The sequence below is a fragment of the Zonotrichia leucophrys genome, chromosome 21 (assembly GCF_028769735.1).
Source record: "Zonotrichia leucophrys gambelii isolate GWCS_2022_RI chromosome 21, RI_Zleu_2.0, whole genome shotgun sequence".
Classification (NCBI taxonomy): domain Eukaryota; kingdom Metazoa; phylum Chordata; class Aves; order Passeriformes; family Passerellidae; genus Zonotrichia; species Zonotrichia leucophrys.
In genome coordinates this window covers 3232129-3249304 of record NC_088190.1, presented here as the reverse complement: position 1 = coordinate 3249304, position 17176 = coordinate 3232129, and the positions used below count along the sequence as shown (strand labels likewise).

Genomic DNA, 17176 nt, shown 5'->3' with positions numbered 1-17176 from the left:
TAGTATGTTGTGGATAGGAGCAATGTGAAAAATGCATGTATTTTATGACTGGCTTTTCGCAAATATTAAACTGAATATTATACGTGTTGTGTTAGTAATGCTGTATTAATTCTCTTAAGTAGTGTGTTAGATATAATTTCAGGTTATATAAAAAATGTTAAAATAGAAACTGTGCTATGTAGGATACTTTTTTTTTAAAAAAAGACTCACAGTGACATAGCAGCCACAGGACACCTGAATCGTTCAGAGAAAGAGAATTTCCTGCTCTCTTATCAAAGGGAACGAACTTCTTCCCCCCTTGAAGGCACCGTCAGGATTCAGAGGAAGAAGTTGACACTGACCAGACAGAATCCTGCGTTTGAATGGAATTTATGCATCACTAATGAGGTGTATGAATACGCAACAAGCTATTGTTTTTGAGGGTTAATCCTCTGTTAATGTGGGTCCTTTCTCAGGCTTATTTTGCCCAGAAAGAGGTACCCGGACTGTCCATAACTCTTTGTATTTGTTGTCTCATATTGTCCTAATTCAATTTGTCCAAACTATCATTACTCTAATTGTATTACTGTTTTTTATAACCATTTTATTACTATTAAACTTTTAAAATTTTAAAAAGAAGTGATTGGCGTTTTTCACAAGCAAGATGGAGGGCACAGGGTGTTGTCCTGGGTTTCTTCATGCTTCTTCTTCATGGGTTTGGGTGGCATTTTGCAATTGGGCAGAAAAGTCCCCATTGCAGCTCTGTGGGATCAGTTGTTGGGTTAAAAGGGAAAATAATCTAGCTGTCAGTTCTTTATTGGACAGTTTAGTCTTAAAATACCTTGTAACAAGAGATTGTTGGCCATTTTGTGCCTTCTAATGAAAAGCTGATGAACTCACAGCAGTGAGACTGTTTTGCTGATAAGAAATAATAAACACCTGAGTCCAAACATGAAATATCTCAAGTGCCTTCAATCCAGACCTAGAGAAACCCACAACTGGGGTTATCTGGGCTCTGCCCCTCCCCTGATGTGCCTATATTTATTTATTAATTGATTGACTGATTGATTGATTCCAGTCAGTTAATATCCTTTTTGCTGCAGTATCTCTATTCCAATTATTAGTTCCTCTGTCCCCTCCATATTTATTTATTTATTAATTGATTGATTGATTCCAGTCAGTTCACATCCTTTTTGCTGGGGTATCTCTATTCCAACTATTAGTTCCTCTGTCCTCTCCGGGGAATCTGACGGGACATCCCACCTGTGCTCTCATTGCTGTCGGTAATTAGCCGGCGGTAGTGATTAGCCCGAAGGGCTGATTAATTAGCCAGAAGGGCCGGTTAATTAGTCAGGGGTGTTCCATGCGCGGGACGTTGCCCGCGGAAAGGCGGCAGATAAGGGAGGGCTCCCTGAGGATACGGAGAGGACGGTGAGCGCGCCCCTCAGCTCATTAACCGCGTCATTACGCGGCTCATTAGCGGCTCATTTGCATACCAATGCGGCTCGCGCGCGCCTTTCCCGCGCGCTTCCCGCCGCCGGGCGCCCCCTGCCGGGCCGGCGCGGGGACCACAACTCCCGGCGTGCCCCGCGGCGGCCCCTCCCGCGCGGCCCCGCCCCTTCCGGCGGGCCCCGGCGGAGCGGAGCGGGGCGGGCGGAGCGCGGCGGGTTCGAATCCCGGCGGTGCCGCGCCCGCCATGAACTTCTCGGAGCTCTTCAAGCTCTCGGGGCTCCTAGGCCGCTTCTCCCCCGACGGGAAATGCCTGGTGAGTGCCGGCCGCGCTCGGCGGGGCCGTGCGGCCCGGGACGGGGCGGTTGGCGCGGCCCCCGAGCGGCCGCTGCGCGGGGCCCGCCGGGCTAAGGGCGGACGCTGCGGGGCAGCGATGGAGCCCCGGAGCCGGCGGGCCTGAGCTCAGAGGCTGCTGCCGAGAGGCTTTGAGGCACGAAGGGTCAACACCGGAGACATGAGTTAGGTTTAATTAACCGTAATCAGTTAGATGAATGAGTACTTTAAATTATGTAGTACCTGAAGGGAGCCTACAGGGAAGATGCTAGAGGGACTTTTTACAACGGTTTGGAGAGGCTGGAGGAGGAAGAACAGCTTCAAACTGCCAAAGGGCAGGGTTAGATGGGATATTGGGAAGGAATTCTCTGCGAGGGCGGGGAGGCCCTGGCACAGGTGCCCAGAGCAGCTGTGGGTGCCCCTGGAAGTGTCCAAGGCCAGATTGGACAGGGCTGGGAGCAGCCTGGGACAGTGGAAGGTGTCCCTAATTGGGCTTTAAGGTCCCTCCCAACCCAAACCACTGAGCGATTCTGTGAAATAAAATAAGTTATCAGACAGAAAGTAATTTTTTAAAAACTGGAGTTACTTGCCCAGCAATGATGAAATTGAGGATTCTATTTACTGCTCTAAAACCCCCTTTCCCCCTGGTTAGTTCTCACTGTAGTTTGCAGTGGAGCTCAGTGCATATAGAACAGAATACAGAATCCTAGACTGGTTTGGAGTGCAAGGAACTTTAAAGCTCATCTAGTCCCATGCAGGGACACCTTCCACTGTCCCAGGTTGCTCCAAGCCCTTTCCAACCTGACCTTGGACACTTCCAGGGATGGGGCAGCCACAGCTTCTCTGGACACCCTGTGCCAGTGGCTCACCACTCCACAGGGAGGATTTTTTCTTTTTTAAACACAACACTGATGCTCTCTGAGCTAAATGTGCCATCCGAGCGAGCCTGGCAGGGACAGGCATCGTACTCCATGCAGGATCCTGTCCCTGTCCCCCCCAGGCCTCGTGTGTGCAGCACCGCTTGGTGGTTCGGGATGCCAGCACCCTGCAGATCCTCCACCTCTACACCTGCACGGATCAGATCCAGTACATCGAGTGGTCCTCGGACTCGCAGTTCATCCTGTGTGCCATGTACAAGCGGGGCCTTGTCCAGGTGAGCATGAAAGGAGCACAGGGCGTGTGTCCTGCTGGGGTTTGGGTGTGATGGGAGTGAGAGCTTAACAGCCAGCACTAGTGTGAGGCTTTGCTGAAGCACCTGATGTTATTGGTAACACAGCTTGAGGATAGCCAGGATTTTGAAAGCCATGACAAAAATCTTAGTTTGAAAAAGAATATTTCAGATAAAAATGTCCAGCGAAACAAATCAGAATTGGAGATTATCTTACAGAAATAAATAACATGCAAGCTCGTTAAGTGAGCTAAACCTGTTTAAATGTTGGCTATTCAGTATATTTATCACAGAAAAAACCTAACCCCACACCATTTGCCATTTCCACGAGCACACAAAGCACGGGACTCACTTTTGCAGCGGGATCCAGCGCCAGTCCTTCATGGCTGCGGGTGGCTGGGTGTTGCTGGGATGCAGGAGCCTGTTGCCAGCTGCAGGGAATCCTGCTGAGCAGAGCTTTGGCTGAGCTGATGCTGCACTGTGTGGTTGCTCCCTGCCCCAGGTCTGGTCCCTGGAGCAGCCGGACTGGCACTGTAGGATCGACGAGGGCTCCGCGGGATTGGTGGCCTCATGCTGGAGTCCGGACGGGCGTCACATCCTCAACACCACCGAGTTCCATGTGAGTGTGCAGGCAGGCTTGCTCCCCTCGGTGTCAGGTGTTGCTGTCTGCCCTCTGCCTCCTAAAATAACCCAGAGCCCTTAAAGCTGCAGTGGTGGTGGAGAGCAGGGATGCAGCTCTGTACTCCTGTGTGTGACTCTGGTTAGTTCCAGGTTAGGTGTTGGTTGTGCCACTAACATTTTTTCCTTTTGCTTCTGGTGAGAAGGTAGAAAATGGAGACATAAATTTGAAGTTAAAATTGTGTGGTTTAGAACACATCCTGATGTTTTTGATTTTCATGGCATTCATCACAGCAGTCCTGGAAATCCAATATGTTGCTTGCACGCTGAGAGAAGCCCAGGATTTCTACTTAACAACTCAAACCATAAACGTTTCAGAGTGATTTTAAATTAAAACTTACAGACCTATTGACCTGTGAGATTTAGATCCAGATCCTGGAAGTATTTTCCCAGTTGTTTGATTTGACACACCGGAGCCAGACTGCTGGTGGAACTTGTGAAATTAAAATTATAACACCTTTAATGCTTATTAAAACCCATATTGGGGAATGCTACTAATGTAGGATCCAAATTGGTTTGTGGATGGTCAGTTTGTTGGAAAGCTTGTGGATTCTGACTTTTCTGTTTTTTGGATTAGAACTGATGATTGCTGTTATTGAGTGCAGCAGTGAAGGGTCAGAAAATAGCCAAGAACAGCATGAGACACTTTCTTTTTGTATTTACTCCTTCCAAACCTGTGGAAGGGTTTTAGGTGACAGGATCTTGTGCCATAACACTGGTTAGCACAGAATTCATGTGCTGTAGTACAAAATTCCCCAAAAATTAGTTAGTAAGATATTAGGATATCCTAAAATTGTTGGTAGGATATTGCTGTGGACTCTGCTCTGTGTGTGTACACTCACTCCCCCATCCCTCTAGACAGGAGTGATAAGTTTAGACCTTGGTATTCCCAGGTGACAATTGCCCTGATAGCAGCAATAAAAATTAAAAGCAAGCCCAGAATTCCAGCCTGGAGGCAGAGCAGCCATCCCTGCTGGCCAGGCAGCAGCAGAGGAGGCAGAGCTGCAGGCTGGGGCTGTGTCAGGCTCCCAGAGAAGATCTCGTGGCACGTGCATGTGGGGGTGGACCAGGGAGGATTTATTGCCTCCCAACAGAACTCAGTTTGACCTTAGAGGATTTCATTAAGCCTTTGCCAAGTTGGCATCTGTGTTGGGATAAGTTTCCTTTCCAGCTGTAAACAGGCTGCTAAATTAGCTGTTGTCAGACAGCTGCCAGGGCCAGGCTGTGGTTGGAGCTGTGTTTACTCCCTCCCTGCTAAATCCACAGTCTGGGGGGATGGACGTGGGCAGTGCTCAGGATATTTAATATCAGTGTCTTATCAAATCCACTGATTGCCTGGAGGGTTTGGGGGTTCCCTCTCAGCTCAGCTGGGCTTTGGTCACCTCCAAACAGCACCAAGTAACCACTTGTTATTGCTCAGGTCAATGTGTGAACTCTGCTGAAAGCTCCCAAGGAAGTTTCTTATTCCCTGAATTTTTAAAGGTTATGGTGGGGCTATTTTCTTTCTAGCAATCTGTACTTACCAGTGCCTCAGAAAAATCATTACAGAATCCCAGAGTAGTTGGAGTTGGGAGAGCCCTCTGGAGATCATCCAGTGCAAGGCAGGGTCAGCTGGAGCAGGTGACACAGAAATGCATCCAGGTGGGTTTGGAATGTCTCCAGAGAGGGAGATTCCCTGCCCTCCCTAGGAAAATGTTCCAGTGCTCTGCCACCCTCCATGGAAAGAAATTCTTCCTCATGTTGAGGTGGAAAACTCATGTTTTAGTTTATGGCCATTACTCCTTGTCCTGTCACTGGCATCTAAAAAAGGAATCTGGCACCATCCTTGACACTTGGAATTCATCAGCTAATTTGCTAATTAAAGCTAATTTCTTTGTGGTCAGTGTTCCTCTTCTACTGAAATCCACTCTACATTCTCAGTGTGTCCTGTGGAGGGTGTTGAGCCCCATGTGACTCCTTCCAGTGCCAGAATTTACAGGCACAGGTAGAGCTTAACCAACAGCTCAGGTAAAGGATTTGAAGCAAATGGATCCTCTTCACATTTCTGAAAGTGCTCAAAGCCAGGGTTTTGGATCAGCCTGGCCTAGTGGAAGTTATCCCTGCCCATGGCAGGGGTGGGATAAGATGAGCTTTAAGGTCCTTTCCAAGCCAAGCCATCCTGGGATTCTCTGCTTCCTCATGACCCTCACATTTTGGGATAAATAGCGTGAAGATGTTCTGGAGTGTTTCTCTGAAGAGCTGTGCTTACAAACAGCATACTTGGTACTTTGTCTCATTCCATGTCAAGTCCTCAAGCATTAAGGAGCTTCTCTGGGGCTGCAGCAGCAGGGAGAAGTGTGTGTGTTTCTGTGTGTGTATCCCAGCTAATCCTTGGTAACTGTGCGTGGCTGCGTTGGCTGAAAAATGCTTCCCGGCGAGGAATGTGCTCTGAATAATCTTCTGAAATCCAGTGCTGACAGACACTGCTATGTAAGGGGGCTGAGTGACCCAGTCAAGTCTGGGACAAGAGTTGACAGTCATTTGAGCTGTAGGTTGTTTAAAAGTGTGTTTTTGTCTGCTGAAAATCACCAGTCCTACACCTGCCTGGAGCTGTCAACATCGGGCCGTGGTCCTGGTCACTGTTTATCACGTTACCATCTAAATACTTTTTATTTCTCAGCTGTTTTTAGGCTATTTTAAAAATGCTTCTGCTTTTGGTTTGTTTTTTCCACTGCAAAACAACAGCTGAAAACTTCTCAGACACCATTATTGTGAGGATTTGAGTTTGGCAACTCCACTCAATCTATGCTGAAGAGGAAGTATCCCCCAAAAGGAGCAGTGGAGAAGGGCTTGCTGTAGACTCAACTAACCATGGGCTGTTCTCCTTCTCTAAAAACAATTGTCCCTTCTCCATGAATTCCCTGAGAAAGGCAACAAACAGCAATGGAAATTTCCTGTCATTTTTGAAGTGTTTGGTTTCTTTTCTCACCCTCTGTGTTTGGTGTTTCTGTTGCTCCTGATCCTGTCTGCAAGCTGTGACATAATCCTTCTAATCTTCTTCATCTCATTTATGTTGGCAGCTTAAATGAGCTTGTGGAATGTTCCAGGTGGGAATATGAAGGTTTTCCCTTTGTGTCACAATTCAGTTGTAAACACAACGTTAAGGGAAGGGGGTGTGAAATGCATACATTAAGCACACAATGTGAGTTTCTCTGTAGGAATGTCTGAGTGGGCACAAATGGAACAACAGAAAAGGATCCTGCTTTCAGGAAGCAAAATGATTTGGTTTTAAATGTTCCTAGTGCTAGACCAAACCATCCAGTTGTGTGAGTTGGATGAGAAGTTAAAATGGAATTATAGAATGTATCTGTGTGCTTCCCTCTGAGCCTGCAGCCCTTGGAACAGACAAAGAACAGCAGGATGAGAGGACACAGCATCAAGCTCTGCCAGGGGAGGGTCAGGTTGGACATCAGGAGGAATTTCTTCATGGAAAAGGTGGCCAGGTGCTGCCCAGGGAGATGGGTGGTGGAGTCCCCGTCCCTGGAGGTGGCACTTGGTGCTCTGGGCTGGGTGACAGGGTGGGGATCAGGAACAGGTTGGATTGGACTTGATGATCCTGGTGGTCTTTTCCAACCTCAGTGAATCTATGAATAGACAAACAAGATGATCTTTAAGGTCCCTTCCTGGCTGTGATTCTATGATCTTGTTAGATATTAAAAATGTGTTGTGGCTGATAGATGGAGTGAAGATGAGAGCTTTGCCTTTCAGACACTTAGAGGCATGTCATTTAGTTGTATCTGGGTTTTTGCAGGTGTATTTTTGTGTGTGTGACTGTGCCATGAAACCTGTGCTGGCCTCCTGAGGCTTGGAGCAGGCAGTGTGGTCCAGGATGGAAGTGTTTGATGCCCAGCAGGCCAGGGGAGCTGTTCCTGAGGCTGAGTAGCAGCACTCAGATGCCTTTGTCAGGAAAAATGATGATCCAGCCCCGAGCATTCGAAGCCTGCAGCTGCTAAGCCTGTATTAAGTGGCTGGAGAATGTGTGCTGAGTGTTTTGCTCAGGGGAGGCAGGGCAGCCAGTGCATTTAGGGATGCAATTAATAGTCCCCAGCAGCATTTCAGTGCTGCAGTTGCTGCAGAGGAATGTGTGGAGGCATTGTGTTGGTATTTTTAAAGTAAATCTTGCCTGAGGAGCAGACTGACAGCGCTGGCTTTGGGTGGCCGGAAGTGAGCGGCCCCAGGGTCATTAATCAATAAAAGTTGATTAATGTTCATCTCGTGGGTTCCTCCAGGAGCTGCTGAACTTAGAGGAGGAGGTTCTGCCCCTCTGCCCTGCCCAGGTGAGACCTCACCTGCAGAGCTGCCTCCAGCCCTGGGGTCCCAGCACAGGAAGGACCTGGAGCTGCTGCAGAGAGCCCAGAGGAGCCCTGGGGTGATCAGAGAGATGGAGCAGCTCTGCTGGGAGACCTGGGATTGTCCAGCCTGGAGAGGAGAAGCTTTGGGGCAACCTCATTGTGGCCTTCCTTACAGGAAAGATATAGAGAGACAATTTCCAAGGCCTGGAGTGACAGGATGGGGGGAATGGCTTGCCACTGACAGAGGGCAGGGTTAGGTGAGATGCTAAGAAGAAATCCTTCCCTGTGAGGTTGGGCAGAGCTTGGAGCACCTTGGTATACTGGAAGGTGTCTGTGTCCATGGCAGGGGGTGGGACAACATGAACTTTAAGGTCCCTTCCAGCCCAAATCATTCTGTGATTCCATGGAGAAAAATTTCTGTGTTACTTCTTCAAATCTTAGAGGTTTCCTGATGTGTAAGGCAGAAGGGTCTGTTTGGGATTCCATGGATCTCTGATGGGGAGGCAGAGTTTATTGGGATTCTGAAGCTTGGTTTGGACCCTGTAAATCCCTTGAATTCTGCTTCCCACCAAAACTGATCATGTCAGCAAGGGAAAAACCTCCAACTTCTGTTGCAACACAGAGCCTGCAGTGTTACCAGTGAAGCACATCCTGCTGCTCCCTCAGCATCCTGTGTCACCATTGAGCAGTGCCAGGCCCTTCAGGGAAGGAAAAGCTGTGTCAAGGACAAACCTGCAGAAAGGTGTAGGAAAACCTTCCTCCCCAGACTGCTGGGGTGTGTGGAGTGTGGAAGAAGGAGGAAATGGGGACAATTCTGGTATTTTACATAATGAATCAGAATTAATTTTGGTGTTCAATAATTCAGGGAAAGCTTTGTGCTAGAGGTGCTTCACTGGAAAAAGTCCTACCTGTAGCTGTTTCTTGGTGCAGTAAAATGCAGGAAAACACAAGTTCAGAACCTGAGTGTGGAAACATTCCTTGCTCCAGCTCCAAATGCAGAGGTTCACGTGCCATCCTGGTGAATGCCCTGTGTCTGCGCTGCCGTTGCTAAGGGACAGGGAGTATTTGTTTTTAATTGGGTAATGTGCAGATGGCAGGGCAGAGCCTGCAGTGCAGCTGTGACCTTGGGGAGCTGTGGGGAGGCTGCCTCTGCCTTGGTGCTTGTGGAGGCACAGTTCTCCAGAAATCCCCCAAACAGCAGTGTAAAGCCTTTTGCTTTGCATAGCAGGTTTTGGGTGTCTGGATTTTTCAGTAATTCTGTAAGGGTGCCTGAGGAGGGAAGAGCAAAATACAAATCAGCCATCAAAGCTGAGGGTTTCTAAATGTTAAATTCAGTTCAGTGTTCGTACTTGATAGCCTTTTCCCAAGGATACAGTGTTCTGAAGGGGCTGTAACTTGTCATCCATTCATAAAGGCAGGAACTCCAATCTCTCCTCCACATTTTGTGATGAATCTGTTTTTCCAACTGCACAGTGACTCTAGCACAAACATCCTCCCAATCTACTGCCCAATGTCAGGAACTTCAGTGTTTGTGAAGAGGTTTTCTCCATATCAGTGGTGTGAATTTTGTATCCCCATCTAGAGTACTTGTGTAAGTTTGGGTAAATTCCCTTCTAACTGCCAGAAATTGGGAAAGAATTCCTCATAGCTCCTTCCCAGGTCGTTGTGTTACACTAAATAGCTGCAGAATTAATTAATCACAGAAGTTTTATTGATCCACTTTGTGTTTCTGAATTAGGTTGGTGTTTTCCTGTTAATTATTATTATTTTTTTTTTTAATCTACACAATTTTTTTAAATCTGCTCCCTGTCTCTGTGCCAGCTGCGAATCACGGTGTGGTCCTTGTGCACCAAGTCTGTGTCTTACATCAAGTACCCCAAAGCATGCCAGCAAGGTAAGTGTCACAAACCTGGCTGGGAATTGTCCTTTGATGTGGCAGAAAGGGAAAAAATACTTTTAATGTGATGACAAACCCCATTTTTGGGAACAGGGTCTGGTCCTGTCCCTTCTGAGCAGCACCTGCAGCCAGGTTGTGGTGTCTGAGTGAAGGATTCCAGCTGATCCATGTGCCTGCTCTTCACATGTGCATCTGTGTTGTGTTTGCCTCTGAGGGATCCTTTAAGACATTAAATTATGCTGGACGTGCTCACCATAAAAAACATTAATCCAAAGTGACTTTTGTCATCTTCTGCATATGGAAAGGCTGGAAAGGGAAGCTTGTGTCAGGGCTGTCAGACCACATGGCTGTGGTGAGCAGTTTCCTGCCCAAGGCTTGTATCCCAGAGATGACAAAGACAATTATGTATTCCATGCAAAATCCAGGAGGATGGGGAGCAATGCCTGGGAGTTGGTGGAGACCTGATGGTTGCATAACTGATCCATTTAGCCAGGCTAAATGAAGTGGTTATTTGAAATCTGTTGGGTTTATATAACAACTGTCAGTGGTTAGATGTGTTTTGAAGCACGCTGGAGCTCTGCATCCTGAGAAATTGTACATTCTGAGCTTAAAACTTGCTGACACACCGAATCAGTAACACTGTGCTTCGCCTTGATTAATGTGACCTTCTGTGGAGAGATTCTGCCTCCTCTTTTAGTTCTGCTTTGAATTGGGAGTAACTGTGCCTTGCTGAAGACTCATCAGCTCTTCTGCCTTGTTGCCTGATTCCTAATTAAGCCAGTTTTAATTAATCTGTGCCGTGGCAGGGGTGGCTTTCACCAAGGACGGGCGCTACATGGCCGTGGCGGAGCGCCGCGACTGCAAGGATTTCATCAGCATCTTCGTGTGCAGGAACTGGCAGCTCCTCAGGGTAAGCTCTGCCTCTGCTCTGGAGTTCCCTGCACGTTTTGCACACTGTTCCATTAGAAACAGTGAGAGCAGCAAGTGCTTGGTGCTTGGGACATGTGGTATAAACTGTTCACACATGGGATCAGTCCATGGAGGGTGGCATTGGCCACAGGCTGGATCTGAGCAATTAAACCTCATTAAGAACTTGTCTATTTGTGTCACCTCCAATTTGGGAATTCTGAGCCTCACCAGAAGCTTACAGGAAAAATTTGGGGAAAAAAAAGTTTGGGAAATAGCCCTAAATGTTTGTCATGTTCATTAGAGCTCTTCCCTAATGAAGTGGAAGCTGTGGCTGTCCCATCCCTGGAAGTGTCCAAGGCCAGGTTGTATCCCCATCCCCAAGTTCCAAGATGGAACTTGGAGCAACCTGGGATAGTGGAAGCTGTCCCTGTCCCTTCCAGCTGTCCCTGTAAGGTCCCTTCCAGCTCACACTGTTCTGGGGTTATTTGATCCTGTACTTGCTTTAAGACAAGGAATTAGGCTTCCTAGATTTTTGACTGATTCAGTGTAACTAATTTAATTCTCTTATGAAATGCTGTTCATTTGAAGGTATAGAAACTTTCTGCTTTTCTGTAGAGGGGATCAAAGATCCACTGAATGCAGCATGTGTTACAAGAGGAAATATTTTTGTTACTACTCTGGCATACAAAAAGCTCTTTTGTGTTTGTGGTAGGCCTTGAAAGGTTAAAACTGAACATTCTGTCAGCTTAGATGCAACAGGATTTGTTGACATGTTTCAAATGGTTTTGTGGTTTCTCTTTTGTGGGCAGCATTTTGACACTGAAACCCAGGATCTGTTTGGGATTGAGTGGGCTCCCAATGGCTGTGTGCTGGCAGCCTGGGACACGTGCCTGGAGGTAAGAGGAAAAGCAGATTATTTTCTTGAAGAGCTCAAGTTGGTCTTTGGCCATCATGTATAAAGGAATGCCTGAAATAATTAGTGTTTCAAATGTTTAGTTTGAACATAAAAGGGTGTGAGTCCAGCTTTTGTTAAATATTACAATTGGGGATGGGTGTCCTTGCAAATGGATGTTGCTGTTCTTTAAACCTTCAATGACAGCAAATTATTTCTAATTTATCTTGCAAAAAAATTGTAAATATTTTGCTATTGAAATAATGAAAGAATGATGTAATAGTGTAAGAGTTTTCTCCAGCTTTACTGACATTGCACTGCACAGTAATTTTACAGTTACTCATCCAAAAAGAGAGTAACGAACCCTCTTAACTCCCAGATAAGAGACCATTTGTACCTTTGTATTTAACTTGCATGTTAAGCAGGCAGAGTTTGGCAGGAGGATTTGCCTGCCTGTGGTTTTCAGCAGCATTGCTGGATTTTGGGGTGGCTGTGCTGTGTTTCAGTACAAGGTGCTGCTCTACTCCCTCGATGGGCGGCTGCTCTCCTCCTACCGTGCCTATGAGTGGCCCCTGGGCATCAAATCTATTGCCTGGAGTCCCAGCAGCCAGTTCCTGGCCATTGGCAGCTTTGATGAGAAGGTGAGAAGTGTTTCCTGCCTCTTTTATCTAAATAATTTGGAGAACTTTGCCCTAACAGTCTCTCCTTGCCACCCAGGTGCGTATCCTGAACCATGTGACGTGGAAGAAGATCACAGAGCTTGAGCATCCAGCAGTCATTACCAACAAAAAGACTGTAAGTGTGGATCCCAAATCCATGGAGACCTTAGCAGAGCTTGGATGCTGCTGTTTGTATCTGAAAGATGCTCATTAATCCATTTAATTCTGGAGACTTTTCTTTTTTTTTTTTCCTGCCAGGGCTTGGGAAATTGCATGGCAAGCTGGGCATGTAACAAAAAAGGGGAATCCTTTCAAATTTGATGGAATATGTGTCTATGATCATCTCTCTTGAGCAGTAATGATTCTGAGATGCTCCTGTCACATGCCAGTGTATTTGGGGTGTAGGTGGTGGCTGCATTACAGATACAAACTGGAAAACTCAACAGGAGAGATTTGTCTCAGCTTTATACAATTCCTAACTTTAAACAGTGCTGGAACTGGATTGTGTTCAGATTTTCCATCCTGTGTGGACAGGCTCATCCAGCTCACCTAAAGGGCATTTCCTGGAACATCTGTCAGCGTTGATTTTTATCCTTTATACCTGTACCTGCAAGGCCTGACAGATTCTGGGCTGTTGGCAGCAGGTGCAGAGCTGCTGTTCCCAAAATCCCGAGCTGATCTCATCCCTGGAGGTAATGAGAACAGTGTGTGGTGCTGTTTGCCATTGCAGAGGGACTGAACAGACCTCCTGGAAGAGTTTGTGTGTGGATTGTAAGCCTGCAATATTCACATGGCTCTGCCTCTTAACCAGAAGCCAGGCACGAGCCATTAAAGCACCTCAGCAAAGCTTCTCATGGCTGAAAAATGCTTTAACTTCCAGTTAGGTGTAAAATATGTCATGGAAAACAAATGGAAATAGCTCTGTTAATCTCCACTACACAGACAGGAATTGCAGTTGCTGTGTTTTATCCTGGTCCTTGTGTTCAGCAGGCACACTAAAATATTTTTGCTATTTTCCTTCTGCAGCGCTGCACTTTGTTTGTGGCAGAATCAGATTAAAGATTTTGGGTTGTAAAAATGAAATTCATGTTCCTGCTGTAATGGGGATGATTTAATTTGCTGTCAGAAATAATAAATGAGGTGCACTCCTTGGGGCTTATTCTCTGGAGTGTTTTTCCTGATCATGGCTCCAAATGGCCCATGATTCATTGGGAATACTGGATTCCAGATCTGCCTGCTGAAGCCCTTTCCTCTGTCGATGAACCAGGGGATGCTGAGTTGTTCTAAATGTGCAAATGAGCCAGTGGGATGTGGGTATTTGGTAACAGCCCCTGTTCAAACTCTCCAAGGCCCTTCTGTAGAGCTCTCACTTGTTTCTTTGTAGATTGTGTATAAAGAAGTGGAGAAATCCCCAACTCTTGGCACAGAGAGACTTTCTTTCCCTCCAACAAGAGCATTGGCTAGTTCTCTCTTCAGCACACAGAGTAAATGTAAGCCAAAGTTTACTCAAACCAGACACTTGAGTTTGCCTTGGGAAGTCTTTAAATAAACCTTGTAGGTGAACTCTGCCCCTTGGATGGTGGAACAGATCCTCTGGATGTTCTCTAGGGCAGTAAAAATCAGTCTCAGTGTTTGTGGCACTGTAAATCACCTTTGGTTAACAATGTTTGAAATACTAGTTAGAAGGTAGTAGAAAAATGAATCTCTCCTCATTTTCCTGATTTAATCTCAGTCTTGCCTGAATTTCCAGCCTTTCCTTTTTTTGTAGGAGGGCAGGAATAGTAGTAGGGTGGCTGTGTGAAGATGTAGTACCTTAAAGCAATTGAAATTTTAATTGGGACATCTTGGAGAAGAGTAAAATATGATCCTATCACTTCAGAGCTGAGGGGTTTTAACAGTTGGATATAAATGCATTGTCCATCCAGGCTCACTTAGTGAAATACTTTTATTTCCTGTTCCAGATGACATTTGCCAAGTGCCAGTTTCTTTAAATTACATCAAACCAGTTGCTGACAAGGCAAATCCCAAAGTGGGAGTTGGGATGTTGGCCTTCAGTGCAGATAATTGTTTCCTGGCCACCAAAAATGGTGAGTTCTGACTGCCCTGCCTCAGAGGGGAAACCATGTGGGGCATGTGGGGCTTTCCTTGGCAGAAATGATCCTTTGCACTATAAAAAGAGTCATGGCCCTGTAAAATCAGCTCTGTTGTGAGATGTGTTACTACAGAGGAATCCCAGCCTGTCTTGTAGTGTGTGTTAACTGTTGGGAGCTGCCAGAACTGCTGGTCAGGGCATGAACTCAGCCTTGGCTCTGTATTTAATGAAAATAGTGGGGTTTTAGATTTCTTCAAGTTTGTGGGAGCACACTGTGTTGAAAATGAAACAAATCTTCCCACTTACAGGCTGGGTCTCTTAAAAGACAGAACTCTGCACAACCTATAGCAGGAGGAATTCTGACTTCCTAAATAGTGAAACTATTGAGGAATATTGAAACTATTTCGCTATAGTGAAACTGACCTCCTGAATAGTGAAACTCATGGAATTAAGGTTCCATTTTTCCCTTTGGTCCTGAGGGGCTGTTTGTGCCTGGATCAGGTGCAAAACCCATCAGACAAATGTGACAAAAGCCAGGGAGGACTGAGAGATGGACTGGATCACTTTTACCTTTTTTTTGCAATATTTCCTAAAAGCTCAAGCAGTGCTAATTGAGGTGTACCTAAATTGGTTTGTGTTGTACGAATTAGTTATTTCCTGTGCATTTAGAAAAACCACATGTGATCCTTTTATCCTCCAGCTATCACACCATTGCTGTTTCCCCTGCAGATAACATTCCCAACGCTGTGTGGATCTGGGACATCAGGAAGCTGAAGCTGGCAGTGGTGTTGGAGCAGCTGTACAGCATCCAGTGCTTCCAGTGGGACCCCTGCCAGCCCCGCCTGGCCGTGTGCACGGGCAGCAGCAGAGTGTACCTGTGGTCCCCAGCTGGCTGTGTGGTTGTGAAGGTGCCTGGGGAAGGTGAGCACACAACCTCCCAGCAGCTGCTCACTTGTTGGAGCCTTGGCTGCTGAGAGTTTTAGGCTTTCTGCGCTGGGAAAAGTTTCTACTCAAGAGAACGCTGCATTGACCTGAGGCTGTGGAGAAGCGTCCAGAAGGGAATGATGGAACTGGGATTGTGGAGTTTGGATAGAAGTGTGTAATATTAAAGGGTGGAAAACTTAGAGTTTGGGGTTTTAGAATATAGTGATATGTATAAAGCAAGATGGAGGTTTTAGAGTGGAGGCTCCTTTTTTTTTCCTCTTTTTTTTTGCTTCCTCCTTTTTTTGTTTCCTCCTTTTTTTGTTTCCTCCTTTTTTTGTTTCCTCCTTTTTTTTTTTCCTCCTTTTTTTTTTTTCCTCCTTTTTTTTTTCCTCCTTTTTTTTTTCCTCTTTTTTTTTGCTTCCTCCTTTTTTTGTTTCCTCCTTTTTTTGTTTCCTCCTTTTTTTGTTTCCTCCTTTTTTTATTTCCTCCTTTTTTTATTTCCTCCTTTTTTTATTTCCTCCTTTTTTTATTTCCTCCTTTTTTTATTTCCTCCTTTTTTTATTTCCTCCTTTTTTTATTTCCTCCTTTTTTTATTTCCTCCTCTTTTTATTTCCTCCTCTTTTTATTTCTTCCCTTTTTTTTTCCCCCTCCTTCTGTCTCCTCCTTCCCTTCCACAGGTTTGGGTGGTTTTGTGGAATTGGATAAAAAAGTTCACATTGCACGGGTGTTTGGTTATTGGGTTAAAAGTAAAAATAATTTAGGTGTCATTTCTTACTTGGACAGTTTAGCCTTAAAAGGCCTTGTAGGGAGAGACACAGCTCCATTTTTAGTTTTAGAGTGAAGTGCTGTAGAACTTAGGGTTTGTGAGACTGTAACATAGATAAGAATGAATAAACATCAGAGTCCCACAAGAAATACCATCTCACACATTTAATCCCAACCCTGCCAGAAAAGAAGTAAAGAATCTGGAATTGGTGAAAAATAATATTCCATTTATAAATTGATCTGAGTGTTATCCTGGAAATAGCTCAGGTGTGTTCTTGGAGCTGTTTAAAAATGGGTGTTTTCACCCTCAGGAAAAGAAGAGCTCATAGTGAGACACAGGAAATGTCACAAGGATTTGTGTGGCTGATCCCAGCTGCCTTTTCCTCCAGCAGGAGGATGAGCTGCCAACTTGCTGACACACTGATTTTTCCTGCAGGTGACTTCCAGATTGTGTCTCTCTCCTGGCATTCCAGTGGGGACTCCATGCTGCTCCTGAGCAAGGACCACTTCTGTGTGTGTTACTTGGAAAGAGAAGAGGTAAAATAAAAGAACTAAAATGCATTAAAACTGCTCCCAAGTCTGAGGAAGAAAGAGGAAAGGAGTGCAAAACCTGTTGCCCAGTCTGAAGTGTTTGTATTTATAAGTTATTTATTTGAAGGAGCTCCAAGCTCAGTGTGTGACATACTGTGACTGCATTTGAATGAAGTGATGTAGCAAGTGCAATGTAAGGAATGAGTGTCTGTTGACAGAAAACCTGAATATTGAGGGAGTTGATCTTTTTCAACTCTGAACTCTTATTTTCTAAAACTGTAGCTCTGTGTATATATAATGTATAGCTATTATTTAAATTTTCTATTTCCAATAAATATTTTGATAGTTACAAACTATAAACCTGCACCTCTGCACTTGAAAGTCTGTTTCAGTGTGATCAGTGATGTGATGATGTATGATTTATCCCAGCACAAGGAAACTGTTACTTGCACACAAATAATTTTGGGTGACAGTAACTGTGCTTGGGCCACTGTGGATTTATTACATGGAATCTTTGCCAGAGGGATCACAATTTGACACTTCAAGATGCTGAATTACAGGTAACTGAA

General features: G+C 45.6%; 2 protein-coding genes across 2 annotated transcripts in view; one reads left to right on the top strand and one right to left on the bottom strand.

Moving 5' to 3' along the window:
- The window catches only part of TP73 (tumor protein p73), a 35423-nt gene extending 32114 nt beyond the window's left edge, over positions 1–3309 (bottom strand). Inside the window, exon 1 of the mRNA XM_064730362.1 lies at positions 3282–3309. The gene's annotated coding sequence lies outside the window, so the exon portion shown is untranslated. The remainder of the gene's footprint in view (positions 1–3281) is intronic.
- WRAP73 (WD repeat containing, antisense to TP73) lies at positions 1604–16981 on the top strand. Its single transcript, XM_064730365.1, has 12 exons — positions 1604–1744; positions 2762–2914; positions 3432–3548; positions 9760–9832; positions 10642–10745; positions 11554–11640; positions 12143–12277; positions 12354–12431; positions 13680–13785; positions 14257–14382; positions 15117–15308; positions 16513–16981. Exons 1-12 carry the CDS (start codon positions 1676–1678, stop codon positions 16620–16622), a joined length of 1350 nt encoding a protein of 449 aa, XP_064586435.1. The 5' UTR covers positions 1604–1675; the 3' UTR covers positions 16623–16981.
- Positions 16982–17176: the final 195 nt, after the last annotated feature.